The 12,733-nt window shown below is 35.2% G+C and overlaps 2 protein-coding genes across 2 annotated transcripts; both read left to right on the top strand.

Annotated features, from left to right (window-relative positions):
• The first annotated feature begins 2,897 nt into the window (after positions 1-2,897).
• Positions 2,898-5,045, top strand: LOC137816272 (L-ascorbate oxidase homolog). The gene is made up of 3 exons (XM_068619350.2): positions 2,898-3,249; positions 3,366-4,475; positions 4,552-5,045. The coding sequence occupies exons 1-3, from the start codon at positions 3,008-3,010 to the stop codon at positions 4,847-4,849; spliced, it is 1,650 nt and encodes a 549-aa protein (XP_068475451.1). The 5' UTR covers positions 2,898-3,007; the 3' UTR covers positions 4,850-5,045.
• Positions 5,046-5,916: 871 nt separating this feature from the next.
• LOC137816129 (alpha/beta-Hydrolases superfamily protein) lies at positions 5,917-10,356 on the top strand. Its single transcript, XM_090295486.1, has 8 exons — positions 5,917-6,237; positions 6,332-6,424; positions 6,565-6,776; positions 6,872-7,016; positions 7,110-7,182; positions 7,746-7,892; positions 8,004-8,129; positions 10,017-10,356. The coding sequence occupies exons 1-8, from the start codon at positions 6,065-6,067 to the stop codon at positions 10,104-10,106; spliced, it is 1,059 nt and encodes a 352-aa protein (XP_090151612.1). The 5' UTR covers positions 5,917-6,064; the 3' UTR covers positions 10,107-10,356.
• The last annotated feature ends 2,377 nt before the right edge of the window (positions 10,357-12,733 follow it).

Below are 12,733 nucleotides of genomic sequence, written 5' to 3'. Positions count from 1 at the left end.
CTGTTCTTCTTCTCCCCTCCTCCTCCCCTTTTATACCCTTCAAACTTCCCCTCCTCCTCCATTCCTCACGCCTCTTACTTCGCTCTACCTCTCATTATTTTTAGACTTTTTCCTCCTCAACTAAATAATCAATTATATTTCTTTTTTTAACTTTTTTTTCTTTCTAAATAAATCCACTATTTTCTATGCTTCAAAGTCTCACAAAAAAATAATTTAAATAATACTTCTTGTTCACTTCAAATATAATTCCAAGTATATATTTTCCCGTTTAAACCAACCCATCTGAAATTTTTTTCTACTGAGTTTGTGAGTCACTATACTCTTCCTCTTTGTTAGTGTTAGATGTAACAAAACTCAAAGTAATACAAACACTTCATTTTTAATTTACAAAATGGCTATTTCAATTATATTGTTTTTATTCGTATGCCTAGTGCCCGTATTAGTTCAATCACCCTCTCTTCAATTCAGATTCAATTGACATTAAAAATGCTTTTAAACTTAGAATATCGTGGACAACACCTACAAATATATTGATTAATTTACAAAGGATCGAGAGTGTATTGAATCAATTTAGTTAAAATGCTTAAGGAATTAAGAATTGAATAATTTAATCACTATTAAGACTAATTAGTGGATTAAAAATAAGGTAGAATAATCTTGAGTCAAAAGGTTTTAGTCATCAAGAAAATTATTTTTACGAGTGAAATATTCATAAAAATCATCAACACTGTCACCTAACTATTGGTCTCAATATCTTTATACCATTTCAAGCGAAAAAACCATAAAAAGAAGATAGCGATGAACAGTCAAACTACTCTCCATTTCTCGAATCTTATTAAATATTTCAAAATATTTTCTTGACTGTATTTGATATTAACGTTGAGGCTTCAATCACTTTTTCCCTTTGATATTCTCTTTCCAGTTATGTTCATCATCTTCTATGAGTTAGACGCCTCAATAAGAAAATATTTGTTTTGATGAGATCTTTGCATATTCGATATGTATTTGATTTTTCAAATACTTTCTCCATATATATAAACTATGTCTATTGAGGCTTGATCTTCTTTAGACTTTTTCCGCAGGTTCATCTTCTCTTTCCTATTAGATATTGAATTAGGAAAGTTCAAATGTGTCTTTAATGCAGTTTCTTCTCTTCAAGAATCTTCATAATATTTCGCTTGATGTATTCCTTTGTTTAAATTCTTTAAATGTTGCTTCACTCTTGATAAGTGCAAATTTCACTTATTAGCTTCATTTTTCTATAAAACGCTAAGACTGAAAACTTTTGGTTTTCAACTTTATACGCGTCTTTTAAGTCCCTTATAATTTAAAAAATTTAAAAAAAAAATAAGTATTAATGAAAATTATAATTTACATATAAGTTAACGGATATCTAACATTATTTGTGAATTATGGAGACTTTCTTCTTAGGTTTTTCACATTTAAAACATTTTCAAATTCTTCTACTTGCATTGTTTTCTTATGCATTCACGAGTCAATCTTGGTCTAATTCCAATACTTTACTTTGAATAACAATAACAAAACTATACTGATAAGAAAAGATAAACACTTCAGCCAATAAAACTCATGGTGGTTCAACATCAAGTGACAATTAGCTTCACACACATGACAATACTCACGAGTGCCAAACATTAAACCCTACCTACATATGATACAATTATAAACACTCATAATTCTATTTGGTACAGACTGTGCAAATATATGAGTTATGATATTGAGAATTTGAAATATGAAGTATACGAAAAGGAAGACATGCATATATATATATATATATATATGTTTATAACAACCACCTGGCTTAATACTTTGAATGACGTGACGAGTTTTGATTATGTGGTGAAGTTGAGTTTCACAGAAGAAAAATGGATTTATACTTAGAAAACCCCATCCACTCATGGTGAAGTCTAGACCAATAACTCTAAATTCATATCTGGTTTCTAGGAAGAGCTCCTTATATGCACATTCTTCTATTATTGCAGCAACACCACCACTTGTTGGTCCATCTTTTAAGGCTTTTTCATATTCTGACATGGAGATGAGAGGAACAAGCCTGGATCTGTCCATGTGTAGTTCCTCAGACAATTTTCAGTAAAAGTATCTCTCTGGAAACCAATGCGGCCATCACTTGCTATTAAGCTTTCAATTCCCTTAACGTGGGAAGAGAGTTGTTCCACAGTTAGGATTGGGGTGAGGATGATTTTGTTATTGATATGGTATTAAAGCATTTAAAAACAAGGATCATAAATTGCAATATTGCAGTCCATCTTCACAGTTAAATAGAATTTTTTCCACAAGATAAAAAGGAGTTTTTTATATCCTCTGATAATCACGTGTCTTAATCAAGGTTATTATAACCACTATTAAAAAAACTCTTATTAAAATTAATTTTTTGGTAGAGGAATAAAAAAACTATGAAAAAAAACAATGCTTTAAACGAATTAAAAAATGAAATTTAAAAATACTCCAAAATATTTTTTTTATAAATAAAACTAAAATTGATATTAAAATATGATACTAACATGTATTGATTTTATTTTAAAATTACCAGTTACTTGTAAAAGTAATTTGACTTAGTTATTAGCCATAACTTTAAACTATTAGCTAGCTTTCTTTGGAAAACATTGCCTGTACACATTTTATACTTAGAAATATCTTGAAGTGAGAAATTAAGAAATTTTTAAAATATATTAAAATTGAAGAACTCGTAGACATCCCCTAAGTATAAGGATTTGACGAGGAAAAGGGGAAGGTGGAAGGAAGTACGCGTTCGAAGGGGCAAAAAATAATGGGAAGTGTGGGGGATGTGTTACGTATGGATTGAGTGGTTGCGAAATAAGGAGGAGATACATATAAGGCAAGGGAAATGGGGTATGAGCAAGAAAGAAGATTCTTACTATGGAATAGCAAGAGAAGTAATGAATAATTAAATGCAAAGGAAGCTAGGAGCTTTGTTCCAAAAAGGATTAAAATAAAGAAAGTTGAGAGAATGGAGAGGGGACGAATAATATGTGGGCTATTGTTGTGGCTGGTGTCGGTGGTGCGGGGTGAAGACCCCTATATATTCTTTACATGGAACGTTACATATGGCATCATCTCTCCATTGGGAGTACCCCAGCAAGGCATTCTCATCAATGGCAAATTCCCAGGACCCAATATCAATTCCACCAGCAACAACAATCTAGTCTTCAATATATTCAATAATCTTGACGAGCCGTTACTTTTTACATGGTGACTATATATATATATATTATTTAATGAATGGGTACAATATTCAAGTATATAAATATAGAAATAATTAATTAATTAATTAATTAATTTGCATGATTGATGCATGCACGGTGCAGGAATGGCGTCCAACACAGAAAGAATTCGTGGCAAGACGGAGTCCCTGGAACAAACTGCCCCATTACTCCAGGGACAAACTACACGTACCGTCTTCAGGTGAAGGACCAGATAGGTAGTTTCTTCTACTACCCGAGCACAGCCCTGCACAGGGCAGCAGGTGGCTTTGGCGGGCTCCGTATAAACAGCCGGTTGCTGATTCCTGTGCCATACCATGATCCCGAGGACGATTACACGGTTTTGATTAGTGACTGGTACACAAAGAGCCATACCACTCTGAAGAAGTTCTTGGATAGCGGTCGCTCCATTGGGAGGCCTGAAGGTGTTCTCATCAATGGTAAAACAGCTAAAGGTGATGGAAGTGACAAGCCAATGTTCACCATGAAGCCCGGAAAGACTTACAAGTACAGAATATGCAATGTAGGGATGAAGAATTCACTAAACTTAAGGTTCCAAGGCCACTTGATGAAGCTTGTTGAGATGGAAGGCTCCCACGTGGTGCAAAACAATTACGACTCTCTTGACGTTCATGTAGGTGGCTGCTTTTCTGTCCTTATCACAGCTGACAAGGACCCAAAGGATTACTACATTGTTGCTTCCACGCGTTTCAGCAAGACTGTTCTCACTGGTAAAGCCATCATGCGTTACACAAATGGCAAGGGTGCTCCCTCTCCCGACATCCCCGAGTCTCCACTTGGCTGGGCTTGGTCTCTCAACCAGTTCAAAACCTTCCGCTGGAATCTCTCTGCCAGCGCCGCCAGGCCCAATCCTCAGGGTTCCTACAAGTACTCCAAAATCGATATCACCCGTACCATCAAGCTCGTCAACTCCGTTAGTAGGGAAAACGGAAAGCTTCGCTATGCCCTCAATGGTGTCTCCCACGTCGACCCCGAAACTCCACTCAAGCTAGCTGAATACTTTGGAGTTTCTGACAAGGTTTTCAAATATAATACTATCCAAGACGAGCCACCCGCTGATCTTGGAGCCTCTGTTAAAATTCAACCAAATGTTCTTAACGTTACCCATCGTAAATTCATCGAGATCATCTTTGAGAACCCTGAAAAATCAATCCAATCATATCACTTGGATGGTTATGCGTTCTTCGTAGTCGGGTCAGTATTCTTTCTTTCTTTCCTTTTCTCTTTAATTATCTTTTTTGTTTTTGATTACTTAATTGCTTGCTTACAGCATAGAACCTGGCACATGGACCCCTGATAAGAGGAAGAGTTACAACCCTTTCGATGCCGTCAGCAGACACACTGTTCAGGTCTTCCCAAAATGTTGGGCCGCCATCTTGTTGTCAACCGACAACGTTGGAATGTGGAACTTGAGATCGTTGACGGCTGAAAATATGTATCTTGGCCAACAGCTATACATCAGCATTATGTCCCCCGAGGGTTCTCTCAGAGATGAGTACAACATGCCAGACGACAACCTACTTTGCGGTGTTGTTAAGGGTTTGCCAAAGCCACCACCATACACCTAAGAAAGACTCCTCTGTATGATAAACAAGAGTGTAGATTAAGGATTGGAGTTGATCATTTCCTCAACCCCGTTTTGCAATTTTCCTACTTAATTATACTAGTTCTCCCACTGTTTTAGCAAAAAGATAGCCTCATATACCACTTCATTTTTTTTTAAACTCTCACTATATTTTATTTTTTAATAAACTTAATGATGCATGTGTTCATAGATTATTATTTTTACAAAAGTGATGCAATTTTTTCTCAAAATTACAGAAATTAGTAGATTTTTAAAAATTATAAAATTTGACAAATTGTATTTGTAAACACCACTTTGAAATTTTACCAGGAATTTATTTTTTTTAAATGTTGTTTTCATAAGTGCTGGTAACAAATGTAATATTTCCTTTAACACAAAGTTAGTTGAATGAGGTGTGTTCACACCTCTTTGTTCCACGAAATGTCTGAGTCTATTTCTCTATTCGTTACATAAAAAATAATTTTAAATAGAATTATTTATAAAAGGTTAATATAATTCCAACCATAAATTTAATTAATTGAGATTTTTCTTAACATTATTCATTCAATTCTAACGGTTTATTAAGGTTTTTTTAACATTCATTCAGTTTTAAGGATTTATTACATAACTTTAAGGATTTAATACATAAATTTATTTATTTAAAGATTATTTTTCATTATTTTTTAAAAAAATATATTTTTTATATAAACTAACCTGCTAACCCACGAAACATTTTTTTTATGTTGAGACAAACCAATAAAATCAACCTCTATTTTCTATATAAAGCGGGCTAACCCATTTTCATCTTACAAACCAAAAACAAGAGGAACAAGGACAAACAAAAAGCATTGTCATCATAACGAGACAAGAGCTCACCGGAAATAATAAAAGATTTTAATTTAAAATCTTATCTTTATTATAATAAAATTACCAATCAGTAGTAGCAGGGAGCTCGGAACAGTTTCTGATTGTATCTAATTTTAAGTATTAAAAGTTGAAAAAAAAAATGTGTATATTTTGAAATTAGAAGAGATAGTTTGTATTTATGAAATAAAAATTGTATTAGGATTTGTGGTTTTGAGACGTTAGTTGTGAATGGATAAAATGTGGCATTAGGGCGTTAAAGTACGTGGCGTGCTCTAGAGCAGAGGAAAGTGGTGACGAGAAATGAGATGTAGAAAGCAGGGGGAGGGGCGAATGAGTGTGGAAAAGAAAGGCCATGGTCACGAGCACAATGACCATGAGCTTGTGTGTGACATCAACCACCACAACCAGTCTCAGTTACCCTCGCTACCACTCTCGCTGTCACTCTCCAATTCAAAATAAAATCCATTTCCCCCGTCGAGTCGTCTCCAAATTAAACATTGATGCAGAGGACGAGGTTCAGACCCGGTAATTTTCTTTCTGAATCGCATAATAATTATTTTATTCTTTCTGATTTTTGAAACAGTGAATAAAAGATTCATATCTTGTATTGTACTGGTAGCGTTTGGAATTGGAGAGGGTACTCTATTCGCTATCAACGTTCAGGGAACAATGGCCCTGCGCTACTTTTAGTCCACGGTTTTGGAGCTAACAGGTACTTCGTCTGCGGTCTGGATGGACGTCATATGTTTTTGTTTTATACCAAATCGAAATGTCTTCTGTTTGCTTCTGCACTTATTTTGACTTTGTCAATTAGTTTGTTTATGCCACAATCTAGAGTTTACTTCGTTGCAGTGACCACTGGAGGAATAACATTTCAGTTCTTGCCCAATCTCACCGGGTCTACTCCATTGATCTCATTGGATACGGATATTCAGATAAACCAAATCCTCTTCAAATAGGAGACCGTTCCTTTTACACTTTCGAAACGTGGGCCTCTCAATTAAATGAGTTTTGTCTTGATGTCATAAAGGATGAAGCATTCTTTTTATGCAATTCTATTGGAGGTGAATTTTTTCAACTACCTTCCCTTCCCTTCATAAATTCATAATTAATCACTGCCTTGCCTTCATGTTTCATATTGTTCTTTATTTTTGTACAGGAGTTGTTGGTCTTCAAGCAGCTGTGTTAGCACCACACATTTGCCGGGGCATTGTCCTTCTCAATATATCTCTGCGTATGCTTCATATAAAGAAGCAGCCTTGGTATGGAAAGCCTTTCATCAGATCATTCCAGAGATTGCTTAGGTAAAAGTGAAACCCAAGTTTCTTAACCTGGACTTAAGATATTTCAAGCCTTGAGCAGAGGATTTACCCATATTATCATGTATTATGTTGTAGGGATACTGCTGTAGGAAAATTCTTCTATAAAACTATTGCCACTAAAGAATCTGTAAGGAACATTCTTTGTCAGGTACTCCTCTTGCTTAACTTTCAATTTCATCTCTTTAAAGCCTCATGCCTTGAACAAAGTAGGCTGGATAGGAAAACAAAAGGAAGTGTCTGAGGATGAGACTGCCAACGAATTGGAATAAATCTAATTGATAAGCAATCCAATTTGACTACAAAAGGTGGACATATGCAAAACGAGATTCACAGAAACTTGGAGGGGTAGTGGACTGGCTTCCTCCCTTCCCAAACATTACTCACAACTCTCTGCCTTTCCTCTCTCTACTCTTCTCTGTTTATCACATGCCCCTTTGCCAAATCTATTTTTCAGGCCCTACCTGCCAAGTGGACTGGTTACTAGGCACTCTCACTATGTGCTTATTGCACTTCCCTTGCACACTACCCAAAACAACCTCTAATCTCGTACATTCCCTCCTATTTTTCTTATTCTACACCCATGTCATTAGGATGGATACCTATCACTGGAGCTGCAAGTGGCTAGCTCCAAGGTGGAATCATGCTTTGTAATCTGACAACTGAAGATGCTATTACCCACAACTTATGATTACATGTGAATTGCTTTGACAGTGTTATCATGATACCTCCAAGGTGACAGATGAGCTAGTGCATATCATCCTTGGTCCAGGTCTGGAACCTGGAGCTGCAGAGGTCTTTCTTGAGTTCATTTGCTATTCAGGTGGTCCTCTTCCCGAGGAACTACTACCCCAAGTAAAGGTAAGCCTCCAAACACCAGTAGTTGAGGAAGTGGGAATAAAACAAGTGAATGTAAGTTTGAGAAGCCAAAATCCAACAAAGATATAGTATGTTTAATTTTTCTTCTTTCAGTGCCCGGTTCTGATAGCATGGGGTGACAAGGATCCTTGGGAACCAATTGAGATTGGAAGAAATTATGAAAATTTTGATTCTGTTGAAGACTTCATTGTCCTTCCTAATGTTGGACATTGCCCCCAGGTTCTCTCTCTCTCTCTCTTTTAGCATGAATAATCATTTTCCCTCATGCCTTTCTTAAGTTAGTAACAGCTCAAAGTTGACGTATATTGCCAACATATTGACAGTGACATGTTAAGAATTGAAAACAAAAGAAGCCATAGCAGAAGCAAAATGCAGTTAGAAAGACAGAGAATGTCTATTTATACAAGGTGTTTAGAATATAATACATATGAATATCTATTGATATTCCTAATTAATATTAATTTCCGCATTCATCAATGACTTACAAATGACAATTAGTTCAACTAATATTTACAACTATTTAAGTTTAGGGGAAGCTATTAATTAGTATTAATGTCATTGAGCTAAGGAAGTTTCCTTTATTTCCTGCTTAACCAATTTCATATTTTGGCTCGGACTATCTCCACAAAGGCCTTGCCAAATGCAATTACTTTTGTCCTCGAATTTCAATGCTTTAAATTGTGATATTTGCTTTCTTATTGTACATTGTTGGTGATTTGGCAAGAGTACCAATTGTAAGTAACAAAGTGATAAGCCGTGTCCACTGGGACTTGTGGCGATATTTTTGAATAGTTAAAGTATCATTTCCGGACTATGAGAATTAGAGAATTAAAGTGACTAAAATTAAATGACAAATGCATAAAAATTGAAAGGGAAAAGTGAGACATTTGAATTTTGGGATTGTGTTGAACAATTGGCATGTACAATAAAATGGGTTTAAATGAGATGAATGAACTTGTTAAGGTTTAATTTCATTAGACTTCCTATAATGCTATTATTATATTTTTATTCAAGCAAGGTTATGCGTGAAAGACTCTAGATGAAGGCCTTTCTTGGTGTGACTTTAAAATAAAGATTGACATTGTTATGCATTTGGAATGTGATAACAAGTCAGCCATAAACATTATTATCCATAAACCAGTCTAACATGATAAAATCAAACATATTGAATTAGCAGACACTTCATCAAAGATAGTATTGATATAGGGGCCTAGTAGTTACAACTCATGTCCTTTTGTAAGATTTCAAATAGCAGACATTTTCATTAAAGGGCTTCCTCACTGTAAATTCCAAGATTTTGTATGCAAGTTGGGAATGATTGACATTACCGACTTGAGCAGGGTGTTGTTAATACCAGATTAGTAGAAAAAAAATTATTCTCAATATCTCTATTGTAATTAAGAAAAAATATCTTTAGAATTTTTCTATTCATTTCAAGCTATTTTTATTTTCTTTTTAATGGTTTTGATTACTACAAATATAGATATTGAGAATGTAATTGGTGTGATTGTTATCAATAAAATAATTTTTTATTTCTTACATATTTTAAGTGAGATTATCAAATAATTGCTTCTAAACTACTTCAAAAAGTATTCATAGATGACAGTTATTATAATCTTAATTAATTTGTGTGGAATCAATTACATATTATCCCAATCTCATAGTTACACTGGCCTCCTGCTCCTACTTATTCTCATGCTTCTTTTCTAATCCTAATTTTTTTGGTATCCTTTTAGGATGAGAAGCCTTAAAAGTTCCCCTTTTTTTCAGGAAATACTATTAAAGAATAATGAAGTATTATAGAATCTTAAGAAAGAAGAATCCTTAAAATTATTAAGGACTCTGAAATTTTAATCAAAGAGAACAGTGAAGGGTCATTTAGTTTCATCCCATTGTAGAATTTAGAGTTAATAAAATCTCAATAATCCCGTCCATATTATCATTATGAAATTTTATGTCTTTATTTTTTGTACATGCATTTTCTGTCTTTGATTTTTGTCTTTACATTAGGACCTGTTCCAACAGTAAATGGTGATATATCATTAAATATATAATGTTCATGTTTTTGACAATCTTTTCACTTTATTAATTGTTCACTTCATGAAGGATGAGGCACCTCATCTTGTGAACCCACTTGTAGAGTCATTTGTGGCACGCCATGCTAAATCCTCATCCAGTACCTCAAGTGTTAATTGATTCACTATCTCTCAGTTTGTTGATGCTGCTCCACTCATTGAAATAGTGTACATATCTCCATTTGCTTCCATGAAGATTGAATTTCATTTTTTGTTCTGTCTAAGCATTATGTCCTTGTATAGTTACAAATTATGGCCTGTTGATGTAAGACAATTTATCCAATATGATTACCAACCTTAGAACCCTACAAAGTTTTGTAATTGTCTCCTGTTTCAATGACTAATATTTCTTAATCTAGAAAATTTTGCTAGTTTTTCTTTTATTGATTTATTTATCTTTGGATCATGGTCATCTGGATGAAAAAAATTGGTCATGGATCACGGTCTCAACTTCTCGGGCATGCTTCAGGTTGTCTAGATTTCTAGTGTATGCATCCGGTGCAAGGAACTTTTCTTATGTTAAAGAGATACATACGTTCCACTTTTATGTTATGGTATATTCTTAAGGGTTCACTACATATAGGAGATATTGTAAGAGATAGTTAGATTAAAGTGGTTGGTATAACTAGTTGGCATTCTTCTATTTTTGTAACTTATTGTATACCCATTCTCATTTATTCAATCAATTACCATTTACTATTTTTTTTTTCATTTTCTTGCCTCTAAATTTTGGAGCTTTGTAATATTTGTTAACATGGTATTACAGATAATGTGATATCTTATACCAAAAGGAGGAAAGTTTTCACCTCAGTTCAGAAAATCTGATTACAAAACTTTCAGTTTCTGTGTATTGTTCTAATTCATGACACAACATAGTGGACTGATTTGATGGTAATGGATGGTTAGGATTCTTTTAGTGGTGAACTTTGTGACTACAAAACTTTCAGTGTAGTAAGTTCCAGACCGAGAATGAACAAAATCGATTTTCCGAAAACAAAACGTCCTGTCTTCTCTTCCCCGTATCTTTTTTTTGTGATTTAGTTATGGACGTGCCTCCTTGCCTGGGTGCAAACAAAATACGAAAGTGCGTGTGTGAATTTTTTTCAGCGCAATATGGACCCATAATGAAATTGCAAAAATTAGGTCGGAATTTCATAAGTTTCGGTAGAGGATAACCTTGGTTTGCACAAAATTTCTGAAAAATTCTTCCGGAATAGTTTTTTCTTGAAATTCCACCCAAGAATCTTCACTGAATTTGGGACAAAACGCGACAAATTTCAGGTCAAACAGATGAGTATTCAGCCACGAAAAAAATCAAACAATCTCACACACGAACGAACCGTCCTTTCAGCCCTGACAGTGACGAATAAAAAATTTATTGCCAATCTTGTGGGACGAATCTGGGGCTCAAACCTCAGCCAAAACTCAACAGACACAATGACGAATGTCTGGTAAAAATTTCAGACCAAAATACCCAAGGAGTAAAGCGTAGTAAGTCCCAGACCGAGAGTGAACAAAACCGGTTTTCCGAAAACAAAACGTCCTGGCTTTTCTTCCTCGTATCTTCTTTTTGTGATTCGTTTGTGGACGTGCCTCCTTGACTGGGTGCAAAAAACATACGAAAGTGTTTGTGTGAATTTTTTTCAGCGCAATACGGACCCAGAATGAAATTGCAAAAATTAGGCCGGAACTTCACAAGTTTCGGTAGAGGATAGCCTTGGTTTGCACAAAATTTCTGAAAAATTCGTCCAGAATAGTTTTTTCCTGAAATTCCACTCAAGAATCTCCTCTGAATTTGGAACAAAACGTGACAAATTTCGGGTCAAACGAATGAGTATTCACCCACGAAAAAAATTAAACAGTTTCACACACGAACGAACCTTCCTTTTAGCCCTGACAGTGACGAATAAAAAATTTATTGCCAATCTTGTGGGAAGAATCTGAGGCTCAAACCTCAGCCAAAAGTCAACAGACACAGTGACGAATGTCTGGTAAAAATTTCAGACCAAAATACCCAAGGAGTAAGGCGTGTAAGTCCCAGACCGAGAGTGAAAAAAACCGGTTTTCCAAAAACAAAACGTCCTGGTTTTTCTTCCCTGTATCTTCTTTTTGTGATTCGTTTATGGACATGCCTCCTTGCCTGGGAGCAAACAACATACGAAAGTGCTTGTGTGAATTTTTTTCAGCGCAATACGGACCCATAATGAAATTACAGAAATTAGGCCGAAATTTCACAAGTTTCGGTAGAGGACAGCCTTGGTTTGCACAAAATTTTTGAAAAATTCTCCAGTAATAGTTTTTTCCTGAAATTCCACCCAAGAATCTCCACTAAATTTGGGACAAAACGCGACAAATTTCAGGTCAAACAGATGAGTATTCACCCACGAAAATAAATCAAACAGTTTCATACACGAACGAACCTTCCTTTCAGCCCTGGCAGTGACGAAGAAAAAATTTATTGCCAATCTTGTGGGACGAATTTGGGGCTCAAACCTCAGCCAAAACTCAACAGACACAGTGACGAATGTTTGGTAAAAATTTCAGACCAAAATACGGAAGGAGTAAGGCGCAGTAAGTCCCAGACCGAGAGTGAACAAAACCGGTTTTCCAAAAACAAAACATCCTGACTTTTCTTCTCTGTATCTTCTTTTTGTGATTCGTTTATGGACGTGCCTCCTTGCCTGGGTGCAAACAACATACGAAAGTGCTTATGTGAATTTTTTTTCAGCGCAATACGGACCCATAATG

The sequence above is a fragment of the Phaseolus vulgaris genome, chromosome 1 (genome assembly GCF_051622355.1).
Source record: "Phaseolus vulgaris cultivar YP4 chromosome 1, ASM5162235v1, whole genome shotgun sequence".
Taxonomy (NCBI): Eukaryota; Viridiplantae; Streptophyta; class Magnoliopsida; order Fabales; family Fabaceae; genus Phaseolus; species Phaseolus vulgaris.
The sequence above is the reverse complement of the archived record's forward strand: the minus strand, read 5'-3'. Positions and strand labels throughout refer to the sequence as shown.